The following is a 27,005-nucleotide window of genomic DNA, read 5'->3' as shown; positions in this document are numbered from 1 at the left end:
GAAACTCAGTTACATGTAAATTTCTAACTCCAGTTCAAATTATTTTTAATCTCATGCCTCTGATTAAACCTCTGTCTGACAATGGAAAAGTTCCTTAACCTATCCTGAGCTCATTTGTTACAAACCCTGTAGGAAAATATCTGCCTCCTCTACTTGCTATGAGAATTTAATGAGAACATGTTATCTTCTTCACTGCCTGGCCCAGCGCCCAGCAAACCATGGGCGATCATTAAAAGTTAGTTTTATTCATCTGGCACAGCCCCTACCCTCCCTCAAGTCTTCTTTTGGTTATACCTAAGGTGTTTCAAAACTCTGAATCTACCCAAAGCTAATCAACTGTATATATCCATCTATATCAATAATCACAGATGGAAAACCTGTCACCAAACTCATTTCAAAACATGAGCTCATTTTTGTCTTCATATTCTGTCAAGAGATGCAATAAAATTGCAAGAAGATAATAGCTTAGGTTAGGGTGATTTTTTTTTTTACAACAAGAAATGGAAAAATCATTCAATAGCATTGCCATAGCTAGTGAGGAATGTGTCTAAACTCACATTAGAAGTTCATCAATGACAGGTCTAATGAAATTACCAAGGATTTGCAAGTAGCTAGTGTGCTAGAAGGCAAAAGTTCAACTGCGAGGCAACAGATTTTTGCAAACTCACTCAAACGCACCTTTCTATAGTTATGTGAACATCAGCTTGAGAATATTTTACGTATTCTGATGGAAACACTCCAATTTTTCCTCTTGAAAACTTTGTTTTGTTTTTTTATTTTTTAACTTACTCATTTTACATTCTGCTCATTGCTCCCCTCCAAGTCACCAGTTCCTACAATCCTTTCCCCCATTCCCCTTTCCCCTACTCCTCTGAGCGAGTGCTCCCCAGGGTATCCCCCCACCCTGGCACATCAAGGCTCTGTGAGGCCAGACAAAGGCAGCCCAGCTAAAACAACATACCCCACAAAAAGGCAACAGCTTCTCGGATAGCTCCCAATCCAGTCGTTACAGACCCACATGAAGAACAAGCTGAACATCTGCTACTTTTATACTGGGACACCTAGGTCCAGCCCATGTGTGGTCTTCGCTTGGTGGGTCAGTTTCTGAGAGCCCCAAGGGTCCAGGTTGGTTGACTCTGTTGGTCTTCCTGTGTAGTTTCTACCTCCTTCGGTGCACAAAATTCCATCTCCTATTCTTCCATAAGAGTATCCCACTGTTTGGCTTTGGCTGTTTGCATCTGTCTGAGTCAGACTGGGTGGAGCCTCTCAGAGGACAGCCATGCTCGACTCCTATTTACAAGCATAGCAGAGTATCATTAACAGTGACAGGGATTGGTGTTGCCCATGGGATGGGTCTCAAGTTGGGCTGGTTATTGGTTGGCCAGTCCCTCAGTCTCTGCTCCATCCTGGCTCTCCGAATTTCTTATAGACAGGATGAATTTTTGCAAGTCAAAAGTTTTGCGGGTATGTTGGTGTCCTTATCGCTCCACTGGGGTTCCTGTGAATTTTTACTCAGTTGATTTTGTTTCAGCATTACTAGGTTGATGCCATGCCAATCTGAAAGTGGTTTTATCAATTAATAAGATCTGCATAATGACCTCAGTGGTGGCAAGAAATAAATAAACACAGGACATACCTCAACATACGGAGTCCTAGTCATAGCCTTTGAAAACTGAGTAAATTTTGCTATCCTAGTCCTGAGAACACTGAGTCCTCATGCTCTTCAAGCCTCTGTAAACCAGAACCACAAATAGCACACTTGCTGGCTGCCCTGTAAGAAGTAAACTATTTGTTAACATTGTTTCCATCCTATGATACCTCTGTGAACATATGTTGCCATGAAAACTGGAGAGGTCCTGATAAAAAGCCCCAGACCATGATAGGTTGTTTGATTCAGTTCTTCCTTCCTGGCGCATCTCCTGAGTCATGGTTAAATGACTTTCTCTGTGTGCAGGGTGTTCACTGTTCTCTGCTCCTAGATCTATACGCATCTCATTGCGATGGGCTGTCTAACAATTGTACTACTTAAAAAGGTGACTTCCTCCAAGAGGTACCAGCACTCTTCCCACCCACTCTTCCTATCTGAAAGAGATGTCTTTCTTCCAATGGTTATGTAGTGTTTGCTCCTTTATGACTCTAATTTGAAAACCTAAGTCCCCTTGATTTGTTTTCTTTGCATAGTTCTGCCTGCAATCTTCCTTTGCTCCTACCCAGTCTATTCTGTTTATCACCTAAACTAATAAAGGATAAGTTTTTTTTTTTTTTTTTTTTTGGTTTTGTTTTTTGTTGTTGTTGTCGTTGTTTTTTAAGTCAGCAACATACAATTCTGGTAATGGAAAACCAGTATTTTCAGTTAAACATCACACAATGACTATCAACTATCATATGCATCAGTCTTCAATTGTACTAAGGGTGAATATGGGAATTCATAAAAGGCTTAAATACTTTCAGTATTCAGTGTAACAACTACTACAAAGATAGCACAAAATATTTCACAAGAACTTTTGTTTCTAGTACAATATATCTGGTCTGATAATTTCATCCATAAATGCAATGTATTTGAATCTTATCCAAACCCACTTCCCTCCTTACGCCTCTAAGATCCTTCACACCTCTACCCAACTTCATATATTCATTTACTGCAACCTACTCGGTCCAGTTATTTCTTCCTATAGAGGACACCCCACCCCCCCACCCCTGATTTTACCATAATATTTTGGTTTTGATTACTAAAGGATTGTTTCCAAATGTTTATTTTCAGATTTTTGTTATAACTTAAAACAATTATTACATTTAGTTATTGTCTGTATGTTCTTGTCTGTGTGAGGTATATGCAGAGTGTGGGGGTGTGTATGTGTGACCATTGCATATAAATGACAACTTGCAGGAGTCAGGTCTCTTTGCACCCTATGTGTCCTACAAACACAGGTGGTTGGGCTTGGTGGCAAATATCTTTACCCACTGAGTTGTCTCACTGGTGCTATCTATAAATGCTTAATTAAAAACTTAAAGTTGAGAAAACCACATTTCATAGAAGGCAACTATTCAAGAGATGATAATTCAGCTAGAAGAGTGAACGCATAATTTTGACTTGTTATATTTATGCTTTATTGTTGTATGTCTGATTTATATTCTGTTGTAATATTTCCAGTGCATTTTCTCAGAGCCATGACAAATTTATATGAAATGCTGAAAGGGTTCTTTATGAGGCAAAATTATAAGAACTCATGACACATCTCACAAACTAATTTTCTTAGTAATTTCCTGTGAATACATGTGTCAGCCTCTGAAGTACCATTTCTACGCTTTTCCTCATGGTGGCATTTTAAACATATGTCCGCATATGCAGCATCATCGGGGAGAATGGTTTTCATTTAAGTTAGTGAATGAACACCTCCTGAATTTCTGTTAACATTTATTTCTAGGATCTTGACCTTTATTTTCCTCAGCTATCATTTACAATTACAGAATCCGCCTGTATTTGGGAGTCAATGCTGATGATATTAGATAGAACAATCTAAATTTACAATACAAGAGTAGAGGCCTAACTCATATCTACTTAATAAAATCATTGTATTTTATTAGACCTGTACTATTCTTGGTTCAAATATTTGAACAGATACAATTTAACCTCAGTACATTGCATTGATATTACAGTCATTCATTCTATGATGGAGCTTTGCTTACCAAAGTCTGCTTAATATTTCATGAACAACTGACAATGTGTAAGGTAGAGACAGATCTCATTGTATGTACTTTTAATTAAGTCTCATATCACCTCTCTGAATCCACTGTTATTTCCGTTTTATAGAGAAAAGCAATTAGACAGGAAGATAAAACAAATTGTTTCTACTTACACAGCTCCTAAATGGCAGGACAGAATTTACACATAAGTTTCCATTTGACTTGGAAGTCCAAGACTATTATTATTGTACTAGCTTGCTCTAAATATGCCCTGGCAGAAAATACCAATGAATTAAAAAGTATCTGTGACATCAGTAAATGAGCTAAGATTTCAAAAAAGCCAATCTAGAGTATTGGTAGACTTAGCAGCCCATTATGTAGCTAAGGGCAATGACTGTAACCTTATCAATTTTGATTTCCACACATTTAAAGGAGGACTATGAAAGTTGATTATTTTGAAAATTTTTCTGAGCACTAAAGTTTTCAGAATCTACAGTCAATAGACTCTGGTCTGCCATTTTCTAATTAAAGGAGATAGGGGTGGTTTCCCCTAATAGCAGTTTTGGTCATCAACAAACATTAGCATCATTTATCCAGAAGCGATAACCCATGACAAGAATTCAAGACAATGCCTGGAACACAGGATTTGTCATGTGCTCATAATCATCATATTGTCATTATAAAAGGTCAATATTTATCAGAAGTAATATCCTAATAGCAAAATATTCATTTCATAACTAAAATTGATCCTGTCGTGTGTCATGATACAGCTGACATAATCAAAAAAAAAAAAAAAAAACCATCAGTAATGTGGCCACATTTTATCAGAGGACAGAGATCTTATCTCCAACTGAAAAAATTATAGCAGTTATGTCTAAGAAAAGAACATTCCACGATTACTGCATTCTTACCATGTCATGGTTAGGGGTTTGAACAGCAATACTGGAAATACAATTGTTATTACACATTAACGAAAGCCACTTGGAAACCTTTATCTCCTTAATCTGTGATGGAGCAATACACTTACAGAAGTCTTAAGCCTCAGTGTCAAACCTTTACCATAGTGTTTTTAATGCCCAGTTACTCAAGAGAGGAACAATGAAACAGAGAGTAAGATAGAATAGTCCTCCCTGAACTAAAGGCAACAATTTTTTATTAAAAAAAACACAATCTCTCTCTCTCTCTCTCTCTCTCTCTCTCTCTCTCTCTCTCTCTCTCTCTCTGTGTGTGTGTGTGTGTGTGTGTGTGTGTGTGTAATCAATGTTCAATGTCTCCAATATTGAGTAAAATTGTGTCCTTTATGTGTGGGTTTTCCTATCATAGCCACGATGAGAGAATCTAGTTGCCAAACAGATGTTATATGCTTTTGAAAACAAGGGTATTTCCTCAGCTAATGGGCCAGAGACCATGACCAAGATTATAGACCTAAAAGGGAAAAGATAACCCAAAAGGCAAAAGTGCACAATGAATAGAATCCGAGAAGTATAGGTCTGGTTCTAATGAACTTTTAAACAAGAATTAAAACGCAGTCAATTAGAACTGACTTCTGTATCTTGATTTTCAGAATCACAGGAAACATATGAGAATTTTAAAAGCATTTAGTGGGACTGGGGAACTGTCTCAATGCTTAAGAGCACTTGCTGCTCTTGCAGAAGATCAATTTGGATTCAACACTCACTTTGTAGCTCACCACTCTCTGTAACTCCAAGCCTGGAGTATTCAGTACCATTTCCTGAACTCCACATACAACAGAAATGCAAATGGTCCATATACATACATGAAGGTAAAACATTTTTACACATAAAGTAAAATAAATAATTCTTAAAAACAAAACAAAAATACACTTGTTGGGGGCTGGAAGTGTAGCTCAATTGATAAAGTGATGCCTGGTGTCTGCAGGCCCATTAAACACTGGGCTGAACTTAGCCCACTGAAGAGTTCAATGCAGGATCTTGGTCTCTGATGTGTGCCCAGGCAATAAACACACCCAGGAACAGCTTTAGAGAACTTGTTGCTTATTGGGTGAGGTGGGGTGGAGAATATTTATGCTCTTGTGGAGGTGGCCAGAGTCTCTGGGGCAATGTTTTTTTGTGGCATTAAACCACTGGCCAGGACAGACGTGTTAGAAGATACTTCCTTAGCAAACTCAGAGGCTGTAAGTTCTGAAGAAACATAACCTTGTAAGATAAAACCTTGTTTACTATCAGGGTAATAAATTTCTACTAGGGTTGATGGTGGAAGAGGCTCCAGGTTGGAAATGGCGAGATAGTCAACTCCTTCCTTCCTTATGACTGAGGTACCCAGGGTTGAAGTTCACTCAACCTTTCCTCCATAATCCTGGGCCATTATGGTCCCACTGTAAAGTGTGTAGTAAGCACACATGAAAACCTATATTAAATCCATAGCATGATATACAATTGGAAACAATCATTTTTTAATAACATAACCTATATCAGAAAAATGCTATGTGTTCTCTCTCATTTCTGGATATTATTTTGAAATCTTTTGATATGTGCATCTCATTTGGAATAATCACAGAGGTCAACAAATTAGAAAAATGTGATAGGGTAGTATCACATTTAGAGATGTAATAAAATAAGATAGAGATGTAATAAAAGAGCAAGGGGAGCTATTAGAACAGGAAGTGTTAAATGGAGTGGGAGTTAGATAAAAGGGACAAGGAAGGGATATGTACAACTAGAGACGCTTCCTACAATATGTTGTATAATATAAAAAACCTTAAATGCATTTATCCTATAAAAGAGCAACAATGACCCCAATAGATACCACAGACTAACAGACAGAAAGTCCAATGTCAGAAACAGCTTATCTCTATTGACGTTGTTGGCCAGTGAGGTGCTATAGACTCCCCAAATATTACAGGTTAATTGTCAGTGCAGTTGTGACTTGATACCCAAGATCTGTGTAAGCACAAGCAAGACAAAATCCCAGCATGGATGGAGACGTGGGTAGGAAATTTCACTCATAGCTGAAGAGCTATTATCAATTGATATCTTCCAGGAGAGGGAGAGTTACTTTTTTAGGCTGTAAGCACTACTGCCCTAACTCCCTCCAGTGGGTGGCCACACTTAAGTGTATTAGCAGCACTAATATGTCTCTGGGTTTTTAAAAAATAATTAAAAAAAATTACAATCTTGGGCTCTATTAGGAAAAGAACATTGTCTTTTTTTATTCCTATAGTCCCAGATCCTTAATTTTTGTAAATGTGTAATATCTATAAATGAAAATTAAGGTAATAAATATGAAAGGGGTATGAAAAATTTACCTGGTGAGACCTACTACCCTCAAGATCAATAAAGCATCTCATTTGCTGAAAAAAATCATTTCACCAGACAAAAATATGACTAGAACAAATGCTGACACAATCAATTTCTACCAATCTATTCATATTACAAAATATATTTATCAAATATGCTTCAAGATGAAAGGCAGCTGACAGGTTTGCAGCTGACAGACAGCCCTCTATATTTGACCCTCAGCTTCTGCCAGCCTCTCTTTAACTGTGGGGAAGTTTTTAGATTCTGACCGTACAAAAAATTTTTCCACCTGGTGGCAGACAGCCAAACACACTTACTTTCCCTTTGTGGCCATAAACAGATGGTTCACGGTTAAGTAGCTAATAAATCACAATTTACATGTGTGAAAAGGCCCAACCACAAACTGTTCATTTGTGCTTATACCTGGACCACTATGGCCAACAAGAATTACTTAATCAGAACTTTTTACTGATTTTTGTGTACATATGCTGCATTCCTTTTCTGAATTACAGGTGTTAATTTTAACTCTTTTATATATTAGCCATGGTTTTCCATAGGAAAAACAAATGGAGTTTTTATACATGTGTGTGAATACATATGTTCACATATACAAAAGGTGAAAGAGGAAGATGGCAAGGGAGAGAGAATGGAAGGGAGAGGAAAGGAAAAATGGGGGAGAGAAAAAGAGAAAAGCAGAGAGGAGAAAGAAGAAAAGAAAGGAGGAGAAAGAAGAAGAGGAGGAGGAGAAGGAAAAAGACAGACTGTCAGTTGGCAGTTAAGTCAGTATAGATTCTGAAGTCGGAAGCCAGTAGACGGTACAATCAAGAAAATCTTTGCAGCTCACTAAAGGTATCCTTAGGAGTCAGAGACGCACACACGTTGCAGATGAAGTCTATGGCATCTACTCAGGAATCTCCTACTTAAGACTGTAAGACTACGCTCTTTCCAAGCCTTCAATGAGACAAAGTGAATATCACCAGCATTGCAGAGGATGGATTCCTTTAGAAATAAATGTTCATCAATTTAAGGGCAAATTTCATTCACAAACACATATTCACTGAAACATCTAGGATAAGGCTAGACTCTTTTGGGTAGGTCCCGGGTCACAGAAAAAGCAGTACATGAAATTAGACATGGTTTGGTTTGCCTGCTTGATTGTTTGATTCGCTTTTCTTTGCTCCATAATCTTAGATTTGGAATCCTCACATTCAAAAACAATTGAATTAATTATCTGAAAAGTCCCAAGCCTACTTACATCTTCCCCTCTGCCTCACTGGATAGTTAATTCTTTCTGGTCTATCTCTGTATAAGAACAGATATTCTGGCTATGTGCCACTGATTGATTACTATGTTGACAGGGTCTATAAAGACAAACTCACATCAAAGCTATCAGTATAAACTGTTTGCATAGCAAAGGTACTACCTCTTCTGGGAACAAATGAGAAAACAGAACAACCCCCTACGGAAGCTCATTTCCTGTGAAGAACTAACTTGCTTATCCAAAAAAAACAAATTCCCACAGTGATAAAACAAGCTTAGTATTAAAATGATAGTGATTTGAAAGCTTAAAAGGATTGTTGGTTGGTTTTAGTGATAAACACTTTTTAATTTTACTCTTTAAATGTCATGTGTGTGTGTGTACTGTATTTATAACAACTCTTTCCTTGCTCCCTCCAACATGCTCTGTTACTGGTATTTATTACTGATATATATGTATACCTATGCCTATACCTACACATATTATGTGTATATATATATATATATATATATATATATATATATATATATATATATATATTCCTGTTGAATCCACTTCCTGTTGCTTATTTGTCTGTGACTTTATGGATTCTATATGGTATTGGATAAGTGGTTGAGTGTTCATCCCTGAGGAAGACTGATTCCTCCTCCTTTAGCAGTCATTAAATGCCTGAAGCTTTGCATCTAGAGGTAGGTCTCAATGAGAGCTCCTCCAGCCTCATTAGCATGTCAATTGCATGGTAGCTGAAATGCGAAGAACACAGTAAATTTGAAGTGCATCGCGCATGGATTCATATCTAATATCTAGACTGTTAAAACTTCAGCATGCCCCTTGTTCTCCCCTAGTGGAAAAACTGGTTCTAGAGGAATGTCACAGAGTGTAAAAGGGTTACGACGACTGGAGCAGAAATGAGTTTATCATATGGAGCTATGAGAATCATCTGAGAGTGACTAACAGAGCTCCTGGAGTGGACAGTCAGCATCTATGTGCAATCTGATGCTGGACCCAGCGGTATAGGCAACTATACCACTCATAAGGCAACTATACCACAGGCCTTTGAGCCAATTTCTGTGTACCTCTCTCTACAGAGTGAATAAAACCACCCCTCTTCTCAGTCTATGCTTTGCTTGCTTAGTCCTTTATGGTTCTAAGACAGTATCAGCCTCTTCAGAAGTTTTGGATTTACAGAAATGCAGAATTAGTTTTTAGAGTATTAGCATTGCCTGGTTTTGGGGGGCCCAAAATATCATGGACCGCTCTGTCAATGTTGGAACCTGCACTGCCAAAAGCCTTGGGGGCTAAATTGTTCTGGCTCATACTGCCCCAAGCTGCTCCAGTCTGTGGGTCAGGGTTCAGCAAGAGAGAGTGAGGACAGACTCACTCACAGAATGGAGACCAGACAGAGTGTGATTCAATCCCGTTTATTCTTCAGTCTCTCTTCTCTCCAAGTCCCAAGTCTTGAGTTCCTAGTCCCTAGTTCCTAGTCCCTAGTGCCTCCAAGTTCCAAGTTCCTTCTTCCAAGTGCTAAGTGCCTAATGTCTAATTCCAAGTTCTTCCTCCAAGTGCCCAATACTTAATAATAATATCTTCCGAGCTCTCTAGTCCAAGTGTCTTCTTCCTCAATGCCTAATTCCTACTCCAAGTTGTACTCTCTAACCTAATTCCTAGTTCCAAGTTGTACTGTACTCTTCTGTCTGCCTCTTGCCTTTTATATGTCTCACTTCTAAGCCATGCCTCTAAGTCATGCCTTTAAGTCATGCCCTTAGGCCTTGTCTCTAAATCTGATCTCTAAGTCACGCCCTTAAGTCTTGGCTCTAAATCACAGCTTAAAGTCTCACACACCCAAGGGAAAATCCTGGGTATCTAAAGCAAGATGTTATCAGAGTGTGCTCAGCTGTTGTAGGCTGATGTAATCAAGTCTCTTGCCAGGGTATATGGCTCAAGATGGCTGCAAGGATGATAGCCGTCTTCTGTCGGCTCCCCACACCTGGTGTCCCCAACAGATCAACAAGTCAATGATATTCCTGGGTCAGGACTCATCAGTTCTCAGCAACCCTTTCAAGGTTATAAAGGTAGGGTTCCACTAAGTTCAGGCCCTCTCTGTGGCTTTGAAGATCATCTTTCCCAACTTTTCAGAAGGTCTTTTCTCACATAAGGTTACTTTTACATGGCCAAGTCCTTCTGTGCTCCAGAATAGAAACCTATTACTAAGAATCACATTCCTGTTTGAAACTTCTTGAGTTATCTTAGAAAAAAAAAAAAAACCCAAAAAAACACACACACACAAAAAAAACCCAATATTCTTTTCTAATGAAAGTCACAAATATATGAGGAAAAAAACCTTTGTAAGTCATAAGAGATCCAATAACAACTGTTGGAGTCTATTGCAATATCTCAGTGGTGCCAAGAAAAGCAATGCAGGGCCCTATTACCTCACTGTTAATGAAAACACATGCCTCTGCACAATACTTAATCCTTTTAATGTCGGACAAGCTTTGGTGCTTTGCTGGCTAGGTCTTTTGTTTTATTTCGTTTTGTCTGTCAACTTGATATAGGCTAGACATATCTAGGAAAAAGGAACGTCAATTGGGCAAGTCTGGGGTGCATTTTCTTGATTGATGTGAGAGAGCCCAGCTCACTGTGGGCACTGCTGCCACTGAGCTGCGCATCCTGGGTGCTCTACGTAAGAAGGTGAGCAAGCCATGGAGACCAAGCTGGTGAACAGAACTCAGCCATTGCTGTTACTTCAGTTCCTGCCTCCAGGTTCTTCCCCTGAGAGTCTTCCAGTGATAGAGTTGAAGTATAAGATAACATTAACCCGTTCCTCCCCAGTTGCTTTTGGTAATGATCATTATCACACAACACAAAGCAAATGAGGGCAGTAGTCAATATAAAGAGATACTGAAACTTTCAGTTCTAAGATTTGTATTCCTTGAATATGAGAGAAAAGAACACTCCCTCCTTTCTCCAAGCCCCACTCCAGTGTGCCCTTGTGTGTGCACACGTGAATGTGTGTGCGTGTGTGTGCATGTGTGTGCGTGTATAAATGAAGGTTAAGACTTGGGACTTCTTTATAGAGCATTCAGTTCTATTCAAAATGTCCAAAATCACTTTTATAAAAGCTTTGCTCACAGCACGTCTCTGTGCTTTCTCTAGGAATGCCCCAGTGGTGTTGTTAATGAAGAAACCTTCAAGGAGATTTACTCCCAGTTCTTCCCACAGGGAGGTAAGTACAAATGTAGACTTGTTAACATAGTCTCAGAGTTAAAGTTATGCTTGCAATCTTGAGTTTGGTTTAATCTTTCATAGTGTGGCTCTACATTTTTAATCTTCATGTAAAAGAATTAATGCATAGCATAGAGCTCATAAGATTTTGAGTGTATTATAAAAATAAGCTACATTCACATCACTGAATCTCTAAAAGGCTATTTCTCAGTTTAATGTGAGTAATCCCATGTGCTCAGCATGATGACTCTCTCACACACACTGCTTTCTGACCTTTATTAGGGGTCCTCAAAATGGCTTAAGGCCCTATGATGTTCACTATGGTGCTCATTTGATTTTCTCAGCTCTCCAAATTAGGGCAAATGCAATTACCTTAATTTACCAATGTGAAATCTGGGCCTTAGCGAAGTTAAATGTTTTGATCAGGGTCACAAATCAACTCAGTGGCAGATCTAGGTTATAACCTAGATTTCTGTGTGTGTGTGTGTGTGTGTGTGTGGCTAGGGTACTTTCTGCTATCTCTTTTTCCTTCTAGTGACTTCTTACTATAACCTCCCAGCTGCAAACATGAATAAAAATTGAGATGATTTTAATTGTGATAAGACTCAGGGTAGGATGATAGTGCTTCCTCCATGTCAGAGGTGAGTGAAAAGATGCATGTGCTATTGTATCTTTAACTTGTCACCAAAACCAGTGTGTGCCTAGCTACGTGTGACAAAAAAACAAGAGCAAAAGGATGTGACTCTCCCCAAGTATATTATCTTATACTGTAGTTAGCAGAGGGACAACAGAACAGAGTATCATTCGCAGCTGCATCATCTCAGGAGTGGTCCTGTTCAGGATGATATCTTTCACCTTTTGAAGGCAGCAGAGATGACTCAATCTAGGCAGATGAAGTGTTGGTAAAGAAACAGCATAGCAACAAAGGTGATCATCTGTGGAAAACACGGGATTGTAGTAATTAACTCATGTGTATGGTAGAGAAAAAGAGAGAGGGTTGGTGATAATGTCCAGAACTCTTGTCATAGGCACCAGGTAATTTGCTACAAGAATTGGGGTATTACTGGGCAGTGGTGGCACACGCCTTTAATCCTAGCACTCAGGAGGCAGAGGCAGGTGGATTTCTGAGTTCGAGGCCAGCCTGGTCTACACAGTGAGTTCCAGGATAGCCAGGGCTACACAGAGAAACCCTATCTGGAAAAACAAAAAAAATCAAAAAAAAAAAAAAAAAAAAAAAAAAAAAAAAAAAAAAGAATTGGGGTATAATGATCTCAACTTTGAACAAATTGGGTTCAAATCTCCAGGAAATACTCATAGAATTGAGCCTAGCCTACGACATAAAACAGGATCAGGATCTAGGAAAATTTCATAGGACTAGGCAAGAAGTGAAGAAGTTGTCCACTTGAGCTTTGAAATCTATTCAACTCAGGAGGCAACACTGGCTTCCTGTGCTTGTGGTCATAGCAGACTTTTGTATTTACATGGCCGTCACCCTTCTAAGGCACTCATCACCTAAAATAACAAATCAAAACAATACATTGCCAGAGCAAGCACAAAGAATGTCTGAACTGGCCTCGCTGGCTATGCTACTTCTTTCCCTGACCATGGGCAATTTTCAAAATAAGTCAGTAATCCTGTTAAAATACAGGCCAGATGGTGCCACACTTTCTCCTGAGAGCCTCCAAAATGTATCACAACATGCACTGTCCCTATGCCTACTGATCCCATCTCTCTCTGTCTCTGTCTCTCTCTCTCTCCTCTCCCTTCTTACACCCTTCCCTCCCTCTCTTTCCCTCTCCCTCCTCCTTAGACTTCCACAGTCTCTAGTACTAATACCTTTTAAGCCATATGTCCTTGTTGACATTTAACCAGAACACCAGTGATACCTCTGTTTCTGGTACCTAACTGAATGCACCAATTCCAGGTCCTAAAATTCAATTCTCTCCAGTGCACAGCTCTAATTGTCACTGTGTTTTGCTTGGTTTCAATTGAAAAGGTAAATGTTTCATACACTATATTCCAATCATTCTTTTACCCTCCCCAGCTCCTCTGAGATCCTCTCCACCTCCCCACCCATCCAATTCCACACCCATCTTTCTCTTTATTGTTAGAAAACAAACACAGGCAAACAAACAAACAAAAATGAAGGCTTTGCCTGGCCATGTCATCTTTAAAATGTAACCCTAAACTATCCCCCATGGCTCTTCTCTGGCTTCCATTTCTCTTCTCTTCATTATTCAAAATCACCTACTACATGGTATTTTGCTCACTTTATTGTTTACTATCTTTTCACACCATTAGAAAAGTCATCTTCAAAGGAAGAGAAACTTTTTTCCTATTCTGTTCACTGCTGTGTTCACAGTGAACAACCAATAACTTTGAAGAACAGTGAGTAACAATTTGAACCATGTTCATTCACATTGCACAGAGAGTAACTATACTTGTTGGATGTAGGCAATGATGAATGAGTAGGACTGAGGAAATAAAAGGCTGAAGATACCACCTCACACAGTTGTTAATATCCTGACTAATGATTATAAATCCACTTCAAAGTGTACCCAACTCTTAAGTATTAGTTGTTTCATATAAAACTAGATTTTCTTTGGTTTGGTTTGCAATCCATGTAGTTTGGAGTATTTCAGTGATTTTAAGACAACTGTGTGAACTTATTATCAAAACAAAGTATGAATAAAGGTGTTTTTCTCTATAGAATTAAAATTCCAATAAAACAAAGGAAGACTTTAAGTATATGCAGATATGCTGCGATTACTACTATGCGCATCAGGACTTCAGTGCAGAGAAAAAAACATGCTCTATAGGGCCCAGGGAGCTGTTGGCTCTAATCTCCTGCTCCAGTTTGCTTTATCTTACTGTGATAAAACACTAATAAAAACAACATAGGGGAAAAGAGTTTACTTCATCTCACAATTCCAGGTCATATTTCATCATTGAGAAAAATCGGGACAGAAATTCATAGCAGAAGCTTATAGCAGAAACCAGAAAGAAACACTGCTCCACTGTTTACTGGCTTGTGCATATGATATACACACACACACACACACACACACACACACACACACACACACACACACGTATACAGTTGAGTCCATATCTTCCCATGGTTGTTACTGCTCATGGTAGACAGGTTCACTCTGTATCAAATAGCAACTAAAAAAATACCTGAACAATTCATCATATACGATTCCCTCTTCCCAGGTAGCTGTGGGTGTTATCAAATTGATAGCTGAAGCTAACTATGATAACATGCCACCATTGTTACATGGTATTCAGCCTATTACTGAAAGATTAAATTGGAAGTTTGGGATGTAGATCAAAGAGAGAGAGCGTGTCTGGCATTTGTAAGGCGTTGAATTTGATTTCTAACACTAAAATGAAAGAGAGAGGAAAAGAAAGAGAGAGAATATTTGGTACCATCTGACCATACAATTAAATTTATGCAATATAAATCTAAATTACTTCAACAATTTTAAAGAAAGACCATGTGTAATTTTTGCCTGCCAACATATAACAAGGTACAAATATCAGAGAACAAAAACAAATTAAAATCTTAAAATCTTGTTATTATTTATTTTTCAATCAAAGTTATTGCATACTACAAGTTAGGTTGCCCTCCACATTAAAATGCAAACTTAAAAAAAGAATATATTTTCATTAGAAAATATCTACTTAAACAGAGAAATCTATATTGCAAAGGATTCTTCACACAAATCTGAAGAGATCTAAGGCAGAAAGAATCACTCTCTGGCTCTTAAAATTTCGTTGATTATTCATGTTAATTGAATGCATAAATCTAAAGGTACATCGTCGAAGAGAATGTGATAGTACAAGAATGATGACTTGCCATTTCAAAATTAATATTATGCATGCAAATTACATCTCCCAGTGATGCCTACAAAGGAAAAATGGTCCCAGGAAGAAGGCAATCTCCGATGGCAGGCAGCTTCATACTGTAGCTGTCTTCTTCTTCCATAGAGTCATCATTTATTCAGGTTGACAGTCTGACAGCAACAGGTTTCTGGCAGTATGAACAGTAACAATGAAATACTTATAAATCACCACATCTCACCATGTGCTGCAAATACTTTGTCTTGTACACAGGAGCACACCATGTATTTTGTAAGCTTCTGGGCTCTTCCTAAGGCCTAGTGAGACAATTTACCAAACACAGCTTGTTTGGTGTTCTGAATAGATGTCAACACAGCCATATTGAAGAGAGCATCTTGAAGGCAGCTAAAGCATGCCTGGCATAAAGCAATGAGATGGGGGAAAGCTTGACAGTGATGCTGCCTGTGTATTCTGTTGTTCATCTGTATGTAGTAGCAGCATTAAGTGTGTAACTCTTAGCACATCAACCGTTACATCATCATGGAAGAACTGAAGGTTTCTACACTATATCTGCTTGTGTTGTAGGAACTTTGCACTTACTTTGACTCTGCTAGATCCTCAATTAGTAGATATTAAAGAGGTGAAACAGTAATCCTCAACTCAGAAAAACGTGCCCATAAATATCCATTGCAGCCATCATACACAAAGCAACTGAGGTACATACTGGCTGCTCTGGATATAAAGATTAAATTAAATAATAAAGAATATACAAATTGCTACATAATGCATGTATTTCTCATTCCAGAGTACTAGATACCAATTTTCAGTGCAATTAAAAGGGAGAATTGAGAACTGGCCTGCTGTTTTTGCTGTTATTTTTGAGGGGATGGGATTTTTGAACCCAAAGCCTTTCACAGGGCAAATTTGTTCTTCACCACTGGGTTCTAGTCATAGCCTTAAAGGACTGAGAGAGACTGCTATTCACACATACAGATCTGCAGATGGGCAACATGATGGATTGCATATTCAAATGCAATACACTACTTCTATACCTTGTGCTTAAATTCAGATAGGATAGAATTTAGGTGGGAAGGGAGAACTCCATGAAACTGATTTCACTTCTCAAACCTGGGATACTATCATGGATTAAGAAATCTGATCAAACCACTAGTTAAAATCCAAGCATTAGAACAATGACAGCTAATATTCATTGACCATCGAGTAGGTTCCTGTGATGATCATAAACTCTTTGCATGTGCAATGTCTCACGTAGACTTCATGCTGGTTCTAGGAAGTACATACTAATATTAATATCACTGTTATTTATGGATGGAAAAACTGTGTCACAGAAATAGTGATTGGCACAAGGCGACACCGTTAGTCTTTGAAATAGCTGATATTCAAATGTAAGCATGCTAGTTTTACTATTCTGTTAGCTAAGTCTATCTACATGATAAATGCAGGCTGGAAAGTTGGCTAAACTTCCGAGAAAATTGTCAAGGTGCATTGAAGAAGCAAAAAGCCCCCTGAACTACATCAGTGTAAACTTTGAGACTGTCATTGCCACACAACAAGCACTGAAATTAATGAGACAATATTTGAGAAGAATAATTATCACTTACCTTTATCATCATCTTTTAAATTAAAAATTCATGGTGAGTTTTGCTAGCTACAGTAATATTTGCCTTGATTGTCTAAACATGGTGACAAGAGACTCACTTAATTAAGCTCATTATAAACTATGCAAAACTTATTTTTTTCCTTCCATGGAAATAAATTTAACATGGCACCCATAAACTCATACCTCCTTGGAGTTGTATAAAGAGTTTAAGAAGTATATGAAAAGTATTAATGGGTGCAAAACAACTTTCCAAACCTGAGTAGACTGCCAATTCTTTATTAATCTATAATAAAATTTCCCATCAATTGCAACTAAATCCCTGGTCCAGAATAACTTCTTTGTAGTGCATATCAATACCACATAGACATCACTCTAGATATTGCCAGTCTCACATACTGTATAGATCCAATTTGGGTGCCTGGTTAACTTATTGAAAATAAACTTAATGGGGCTGAGAAGATGGCTTAGTTAATTGCCCAAGTATGGAGAACTGAGCTCAGATTCCCAAAACTCATATAAATGCCAGGTGTGATGTAGTGCATCTGCTACCTCAGTGCTGGCAGGGGGTATACATATGTTACCCAGAGGCTCATGGCTGGCTAGCCTATCTGAAACTGTGAGCTCCATGTTCTGTGAGAAACCTTCTCTTAAAACCAAAGCAGAGAAGAATAGATGAAGATACCCAACATTGAAATGTTGTACACAAATGTGCAAATAACCTGCACGATTAGGCATGAAACACCCCCTCCACACATACATGCACATGTACACACACACACAGATATATATATATATATATATATATATATATATATATATATGTATATACATATATATATATATATGTATATACATATATATATATATGAGAGAGATCACAAAGTCACACGGTTAAAGTGAGCGCTATGTTATATTGTACTTAGCAATGAGGGATGAGGGGAGTTATTGTCATTATTTTTGATAAGCAACGTGTGCAGTCAGCTTTGAGATGCATGACCTTCATGTTAACAAGCAGTAACTTGGATGAAACATCAAAGGAAAACATTCCTAAATAGCTCAGAATCCCAAGAGGGCAGTGAGAAGTTTGGCTTTCCTCTGACGGACTGGAGAAACTTTGAAAGAAGAGGAGCAACGAACCTTGTTTTCACTGGGGAAAGTAATTCCCCATCCCTGGTATTCGGACTCAGTTCCTTGGCCGTCTTTTAAAACCAACTCATAATGTCAAAATGGAATAGAAGTTATAAGAAATCCCAATAAAAATAAAATCCAAAAGTCACAAAACAGAAATTAATAAGCCTTTAAGGCAGCAGATAAAAGGCTAAAAGCAAAAAGCTGAAAGGTTACATTTTTGTAAGGTGAAAACTAAAGGCTAAAACCCAGGAGAGGGAGCATTTAACATAATCATGTAAATTTGATCAAGAATTGAGCACAAAAGCACTTAGAGAGTAAAGCTGGGCATTAAGAAAAGAAAACAAAGAGAAATACTTTTAAAATGAGAACAGAGGAAAGCTCAGAGGTTAGAAAGACAAAGGAAGAGCAAGAGGGAGGGATGGAGTAGACATGAGAAAGAAACAGAGAGGAATAGTTAGATGTCAGAGACGTCAGCAACCTCTGACTACAGCCAGCAGAAGTGGGCAGACTGAGTCATCCACCTTTGTCCTCATTACTCCGAGCTTTGGATCCCACTCAGGACACAGCAGAGTAGTGGCACCCTACTGCAGGCAGTGGCATATAAGTAGAAATCTCAGGGTCTACAAATTCCTCTACATGTTAACCACCAGAAGCTTCCTAAATCCCCAGCCAAGTTAACAGGCCATAGGACTGCCTCCCAATTTTTATGTCTCAGATCTCCCTCTCAGTAACTTTGGGCAAGTTTCCCAACCTCTTTGCATGCAAACTACTTCTCTGAGCTGTAAAAACATCAACAACATGAATCATGACAGGAATATTAATGATACCAACTCATGTGTTGCATTATTTGGGTTCTTACTACTTTACTTATGGAGATAAAATTTTGCCAAGCACCAAACAATGTTGGAACAAATCTCCATAATCTTGACATCCATCTACCTATGGGACCAGTTCTCATCCTAGGGCTGAGATCAACAGTCACAATTTCATGTGCTGAGATCAATCCTAGCCAGAGACTCACAGGAAACGTCTGTCACCAATGGCCTCAGAATGTAGCTCATTTCTAAGACTTGCAAGTTGCAGATCACTACATAAAAAGGGTGAGCAGCAGAGATAAAAACATGCATTAAAGTGAAAGGGTAGCCTATAAACACACTAACTAACTGATATCCCTCTTCAACATTTCAGACTCCACAACGTATGCACATTTTCTCTTCAATGCGTTTGACACGGACCACAATGGAGCTGTGAGCTTTGAGGTAAGCTTTAGACTCCCTCTCTACCATTTGACTTAAGGCATGCTGAAAGAAATTTAAATCCTTTTAGCAAGAAAGCTAAGGGCGTGGTATTTGCTCATTTTAGAAAACTCCAACACCTTCTTTCCTCTATTATGTTAGCATGTAGCTGTCCTTATCTTTTGCAAAGCTGGACAAATTACAAACCATCTTTAGGGCACTTCCAATAATTGCTATCTGCTCATGCATGGTTGTCCTCAACAGCACTAGGGCAATCCAAGAAGGCAAATGACTGATCTGGCATTTACTGGCACTTACTATGGGCTAGTTCCAAAGGCAGGCCTGGGAAGGAGAGATGTAATATACATAAGCTCAGCTTGGGGAGCCTGGGAAACATAGATAAGACAAGATGTTTAATACACAAAAACAATGCTGCCTCCATCAGCCCTGAAGTTTGCAATGAAATTAAAACTTTCAAGTGACCTATATAGTAAAAGCATACAGGGCTATTCATGAAATATATAATATGAGAATCGGAATAAAATGTGTTTCTCTCTCTTCTCTCTCTCATACACACATACAATCACAGGAGGAGAAAATAAATAGATAGTAGATATAGATAGATAGATAGATAGATAGATAGATAGACAGACAGACAGACAGACAGACAGACAGAAGACAGATAAAAGGATAGATGTTTACGATGGGTAGCGAGAGTGGTGTCTTTGTAGGATTCATCTGGTGCCTAGCAGGTCACAGATAAATGGAATCTGAATTTGGAATAGCTGTCTGTGACTTTTATTTTTGTTAAAAAAAATTGTGAGCATTTTTGTTCACAGATTTGCTTACATTCTGAGTGTATTTGGTCTTCAGGCAAGTAAATTACCTATTAACTTATTTTGTAATTTCAAGGTAGATGACAGGTAGACAGACAGATGGACAGGAGAAGAAATACTAAAGAGTGCGAATGATAACATCTAAGATATATATTTTCTACTTTGAGGGTGTGGAGGAGGATGCAGCCAACACACATGAACAGGAATTCCAATAAGGATCCTGACACACCAAGTGAGAAGATGGAGTTAGTGAGATGATGGAGTGAGGCTAGCGAGGGAACTTAATGGAAAAGTGAAGCAGAGGCAGAAGGGACTGGAACAGCAAAGCCTATTTGGTGGCTTTCATGTACTATGTCTTGAGAAAATAGTACAAGCTAATAAAGTGAATACAGGTTGAGATGGGAATCGTGAGACAGTCTGAGTGGAGTCTATCACCTGGGAATAAAGAGAAAACATCTGTAGATTTTCTGGAAGACAGGATGTAAGATTATGAGCCAGGAGAGAGGGTTGGGAAAGGAAACAGAGGCCACATCTCAGGCAGGCTGCCAACTAAGTAGGTCAAAGACTGTACTAAAAGAGATAAGGACCCCTGAGGACGATTCAACGTGACTGTTCATGTGTGTGAGCTATGCTCCTGAAACGGGGAGTGGCTTAGAAGTTACTTATTCAGAGAGTCCAAGCAGGAGCTGATGACAAACAGAACTACAGTAAAAGCTTTGAGATGAATAAAAAGTTATTAACCAGCCGGGCGGTGGTGGCACACGCCTTTAATCCCAGCACTTGGGAGGCAGAGGCAGGCGGATTTCTGAGTTCGAGGCCAGCCTGGTCTACAGAGTGAGTTCCAGGACAGCCAGGGCTACACAGAGAAACCCTTTCTCGAAAAAAACAAAAAAAAAAAACAAAAAAAAAGAAAAAAAAAGTTATTAACCATGAGCTTGATAGTTCTGATATGTTTAGGAGAGAAAACAATTTTGGTATGGAAAGCACTCTGGACACATATATGCTATGTGAAGGCAGGCTGAAAGAAGAAGAGTGAATCTTTGTAAAATATCAATCAGTGGTCCTAGAGCAGAATTTCTAGAGGCAACTAAATACCTTGTCATGTGTACTCTGTCCTCATGAAGAATTCGGGCCATCAGTTTGAAGATTCTGGACCAGGAATTTCAAACATCATCTCACAAAACTTAACCAAGATATATCCTAAGAAGGGAAGGATAGAAGATGTTAGTGATTGAGATGTGAACCAAGAAGTCAGGACAGTGAGCATCCTGGATGCAGAAGCAGCAGGTACTAAGCCAAAGAGGAAAGTGCAAGTTTGTCCCAGATTTCCTAAAATACCACTTCTAGTGGCAGCTTAGACTTCCTAGGAGACTATCCTCTCAGTACTTCATCTATAATGCTAGTATCAGCATAGCCTCCATATGCCTATGGTGGAAGAGACAAAGGTTCTAGTTCACCTAATTAAAAAAAAAATATATAGTTAATTACAGAGAATGGCAGAGGCAAAAACTACTAGGGATTTCGCTACTTGATAAAAAATTGTGTATCAGAAACCAGCTATCCTGCTATCCATGTCTCATAGAACTTTGATTTTGCATGTCTATTGTCAACAATGTGGGATAATATATAGCAATTCTTTTATGATGTCTACGCAAAACACCGGTAATTATGATCAGGGCTGATTTTAATTTGGGAGCTTACTTGTGACCGTTACATGTGATATTCTTTTTACTTTTAATATGAACTACTAAGTTCATAAATGCCAATAAATATTAAATCAAAATCAAATTTTAAGCTAGGCAACTGTGGTTATATTTCTTAACTAATTCATTACCTGGAAGATATGTAAATGACATGCCTTGGGAGGAAACCTCATCCTGGGAAAATCCAGAGACCATCCTGATTTTGAGATAAAGAAAAATGGCAGATTACCAGTATTGGCTTAGAGATGAAGGACAGAATGAACAAGTCAGAGGGGACCTCATTTTGATTATAACTGGATCTAATCTCCTTCTTGCTACCAAGTGGCTGTAGGGCCCAGGATTTAGTATTTAAACCCTCTAGGCCTTAATATCCATATCACTACAACGCCAGCAGTGAGGCAAATTCACGGGTCAACAACATACAAGTAGAAAAGTCCTAAAGGGAGTATTGAGTTTGGCTTGGAGCCTAGCACCAAATAAATGTTCAATATTTATTAGATTTTAGTGGTAGTATTTATTACTTTAGGATTTTTTTTTGATAAAGGTAATTAATTCAGGTATTTGGCATCACATTACACTAGATTACACAGAAATCTAAAATTGTTAAACATGCCCAGGCAAAGTCTCAGATGACTATGATATTATAACAGATTATTATCTCATTATCATAGTCATTATTGTATTAAATGCTCAAAATATTAGCAACAATAGCTACTCAGTGATAATACAAGCCCATGTTTATTAAGCTTTCAACATTTTAGCATTATGCTGAGTTAATTACATACATTAATTTCTAAAATCCTTCTAGGTACTATTGCTGTCTCCTTTTAGCAAATGAGAAAGAGGAATCACAAAGTTAAATCTCCTGCCAGAGCTATACAATTAAGAGTATAGAGTACTTAAAATTCGAATTCAGGCTGTCTGGCCTTAAGCAGTGATCGACACACATATAATTCTCCAGTCTCGGATACATTTCCCACCTGAAATCCTGATTTTTGTCTTTAAGAGACTTCCTACTCTAGAACATCATAAATGAATAGATGGTTGATAGGTATTGACAAAGCACATGCATAGTATTAATGTCTTCAACAAAGTCCATAGGAAACTACAATCAAATGTATTATAACTGTTTAACAAAATAAAGAAAGCCATACCAACTATTGACTATTGGAGTCCATGTACTCAGTGAGCACATGCTTGGGCTTTTCCAGTATCTCCTTCAGTAAGGTGGTGTTTAACTGAGGATTTGTGGGCAGAAAGTGGTGAAAATCATTTTTTATCCATGTTCATTGGTGGGAATTGCAAGATCAGGTATTTCAGAAGCCCTTCAAGCATAATAGAAGGAACCTGGATTTCTGATGAACCAGAATCCCCTTCACTTTATTTCACCGTGTGTAAACAATAAATTAGCTTTTATTCTACAGTCACTGGTAATGCTTTCAGGATCCCTTGATTACTGTAATAGATTATGATGATATTTAGATAAGTAGCTAGATGGTAGAGGACAGCGGATGGATAGAGATAGATGATGATAGAAGACAAGAGAGATAGAGAGATAGATATGATAAATGATAAATTGATAAATAATGGTAAATTAGTTAGAAGTATTTGATAGCTAGATGATACATACAAATTGATGAATAATGATTGACAGATAACATATAATAAACTGATAAATAATGACAGATTACATAGATGATATAGCTAGATAAATTGCTATATAATGACATATAAACAGATCTCAGATAATAAATAAGTTGATAAATTATGACATATAGAATATAAATAGATAAAAAAAGGACAGATAGTTTAGATACACATATTAGACAGGTAAATAAAGATAGATCTTCATATTATTAATTCAGGTTTTGGCAATAGGATTCACCATTATAAAATTTGGTACTAACATTCAGCATCTCTACTTCGTAATATGTTTCTAAATTCATCCTTTTGAAATGAATCAAACAGAAAGTGAAAGGTTTGTACAAAGACAAGGGCCTGCACACTAGAAGGCTAACCTGTACAAAGCCATTTAGAAAAGTGAGTGGGAAATGGGAGTGAGTCCTCCTCATCTCTAACAATATCTCTAAAACCCATGGTCTCAGGCAGCAGCCAGGAACTTTTCACACAAAGAACCAAATATTTCTAATTTTGCAAGTCAGGCAGCCCATTGCAGTCCATTCTCCCAAATATTATCACCTTCTGGTATTCACATGGCTGAGAATTTCCCAGATTGCTCATGGTATTGAGACTGAGTTAAAATGTTCTTTCTGTCAGAATAATTCTGAAATAGATACAATTGCTATTACAGGTAACTGATAGGTCAGAGCTGAAAGGAAATCCTATTTGAAGACAACTCAATTCACATGGAAAATGATGTGCCCTGGAGATTTGCAGTGGAGGCATTACCCCAAACTAATAGCTCTGTTATTCACAGTGCTGACAAAATATTTTTATACAAATATCAGTTAAGTTTATAGAAAAACGTTCTAGTATGTGTCACTATGTTAAATGGCATAACTATGTCCTTTGAAATGTCAGGAGATATTATTTTAAGCAATGTTTCTAATTGCTACAGAATTCCATTTTTATCAGATTTGTTCATCTTTGGACACACATACACTCACCACTTTTTTGTATAAAATTCTATTATTGTTGTTTTCAGATCAACACAGAGCTTCTGCTCTCATTGAAGGCATCCCTAGAGAATATTCAACTTCACTCATTCATTTATTCATTTAATAAATATCCACCAAGCCTACTATGTGCCAAACACCCTTCAGCATGCCAAAGGCAGAAGGGAACAAAACAGGAAGAAATGCTTGCTCTGGTACAAATTGCATCCTCTAAGTTCATGACTAATTTCTGTAGACCTCACCTGTTCTCATCAACAGGGTTCCTCACCTGAGCCTCAAAATCTCTGATTTCCAAGGACTGGACTCTTGCAGCATGTTGTCTGGCTTGCCACATGGGAGCCTGCACCTTTGTTATCATCAGGGGTCCAGCACCCCTGGCACAGATGCACTCCTCCTCCACTCCCAGTCATCTCCAAGTACAAGTCCTGTGACTTCCTTACAGAAAAGACCTTCATATGCACTGAAATCTCAGAAACAAAAGAGCACTGCAGGACAAGAGAAATATGCAGACAACAAATATCTATAATTGTTCCCGTGGTCTGAAGACCAATCTCCTCTTTTTAAATCACTATAATAATTGTTTAGGATTAGCCATGTTTTATACTTACAAATGCAGAGAACAGAGATATTCCATGTAGGGTGCAGTTTCCCCCATAAATCACACCATAGGTTAATAGGGCATGCTTGCCCCAGTTAATGAGCTAACACGGATACTTTATTATTAACTAACTTTCATGCTATATTCAGATTTCATTGGGTTTTACTGGATGTCCTTTTTCTGACCCAGAACCCCATTTAGAATAGAATTTCATTTAGCCCTGTCCACAGTTCATTTAGACATAATGTCTCCTTAGACCCTTGTTAGTAGTGACAGTCAGTGTCTTAAAAGCTTCTTTTACTTGTAACCATCTTGACAGTTTGAGGAAGTATTATTCAGGTATTTGGTAGAATGCCCTTCAGTTAAGACTTGTATGATGGGTCTCTCATGATTAAATTGGGGTTATAGGTTTGGAAAAAGAAGAGTACAGGGAGAAAAGAGGGGCCATTTTATCACATAGAATGAGTATACTGTAAAAATGATTTATGACTGTCAATACTGACCTTGTCTGCCTGCCTAAAATGGCATTTGTCAAGTTTCATAGTGTAGTGTCTACCCATTTGCAAAATGATACTCTTTAGAAAGAAGTCATTGTATATTAATGAAACATAAGGACACCAAAGAATGTAATGTATTCATTTTATATTCAACATGGAGAATCTGTCCTTCCTCCTACAGGCATTAATAAATAAATACAACGCATGTTTATAGCAATATAGACACATGGGAATTTATGTTATATCCTGCATTAAAAAGCAAGTATGATTCCATTTACACTGTTGCTCACACTGTCCTGTTGTGGTCAATATGAAATTTTACTTTTGTAAATTTTTAAAATTCTTGTCCCTTTGATCTCCTTCCATTAAAGCAATTAATGAGACTAAAATGTGCATCAAAAGAGTACTAAAAATTACCTGCCACACAAAAGTTTTCTGTGTTAGTAAGGTCGAAGGTCCTGCTTACAACCTGTTCAGTTGCCGATATTTGAAATCAGTATCTGTGGCTCTCAGTCTGAAGTTATAACCTGAGACATATAACTGCTAGAAAGCCCTTTTTACCTCTTCCTGTCTTCTAATAGCATGTATATCTACAAGTGTATGCAACCTGATTTCCCTGACTTTTTAGACCATTTTCTTTTGTTTGTTTGTTTCTTTATCCATTCATGTAAAGAATTACAATTTGCTGACACTTCCAAATGTTCTAGAGTGCCACTAATAAACCAAAGTGGAATGGAGCCTCTCCTGTACATTCCCTCACGACTTCTCCTACAGTCAGGAACGGATGTAAGGCACATGTTTCAACCTTGATATTCTGCATGACCACAGGCCTTGGCCCCAGTCCAAGCTAGAAAGGAAGCCTGGAATTTGAATCAGATGTCTGGTTCAGTTTCCAGTACCACTGGTCCAGGCTCTCTGCTGTGGCTTAGTCATATCCCTGAACATAACATCCATCTATAAAGTAAAGACAGTAGTACTCATTCCTTAGGCTACATGAGACAACTGGAGTTATCTAACAGAACCAGATGTCCCCTCAAATCCACACTCTCTAGTTACTATGATATTTAACTTCTGTGTCTTAGGACCACTTACCCACTTGTTCTTCTACCTCTGAAAATAAGACAGAATTGTAAGAAACACAGAAAAATGTTTGCTGCAGGATCATTCCTAACAAGGAAACAATTTAATTAATTTACATATTCAACAATAGGAATTCATGAATTGAGTTGCTTTATATCCATAAAACTACACAGTGCTGCAGACTTTGAAATCATGAAGGTACTGAAATTAGAGTTCAGTGACCATAACATCTGAGAAAAATAGTGAGAGAAAAATGGACAGAGAATATCATTGTGATAACTTCAAGTTCTGGCCCATGGTTGCATAAAATTACATTTCCATTCATGTGTGTTTGTATCTCCCTGTGTGGTGGATTGCCATTTAAAACATGCTTTTTG

General features: G+C 38.0%; 1 protein-coding gene across 6 annotated transcripts in view; it reads left to right on the top strand.

The window, feature by feature from the left end:
* Kcnip4 (potassium voltage-gated channel interacting protein 4) overlaps positions 1 to 27,005 on the top strand; it is a 1,049,546-nt gene that overhangs the window by 1,013,161 nt on the left and 9,380 nt on the right. For all 6 annotated transcript variants that reach the window (XM_034508323.2, XM_034508320.2, XM_034508322.2 and 3 more), the window contains 2 exons: positions 11,377 to 11,446; positions 19,232 to 19,302. In XM_034508323.2, coding sequence (XP_034364214.1) covers positions 11,377 to 11,446; positions 19,232 to 19,302 — 141 coding nt within the window. The remainder of the gene's footprint in view (positions 1 to 11,376; positions 11,447 to 19,231; positions 19,303 to 27,005) is intronic.

Source organism: Arvicanthis niloticus, chromosome 7 (assembly GCF_011762505.2).
Source record: "Arvicanthis niloticus isolate mArvNil1 chromosome 7, mArvNil1.pat.X, whole genome shotgun sequence".
NCBI lineage: Eukaryota > Metazoa > Chordata > Mammalia > Rodentia > Muridae > Arvicanthis > Arvicanthis niloticus.
Note: the sequence above shows the minus strand (reverse complement) of the source record. Positions and strands in the feature narration are given on the sequence as shown.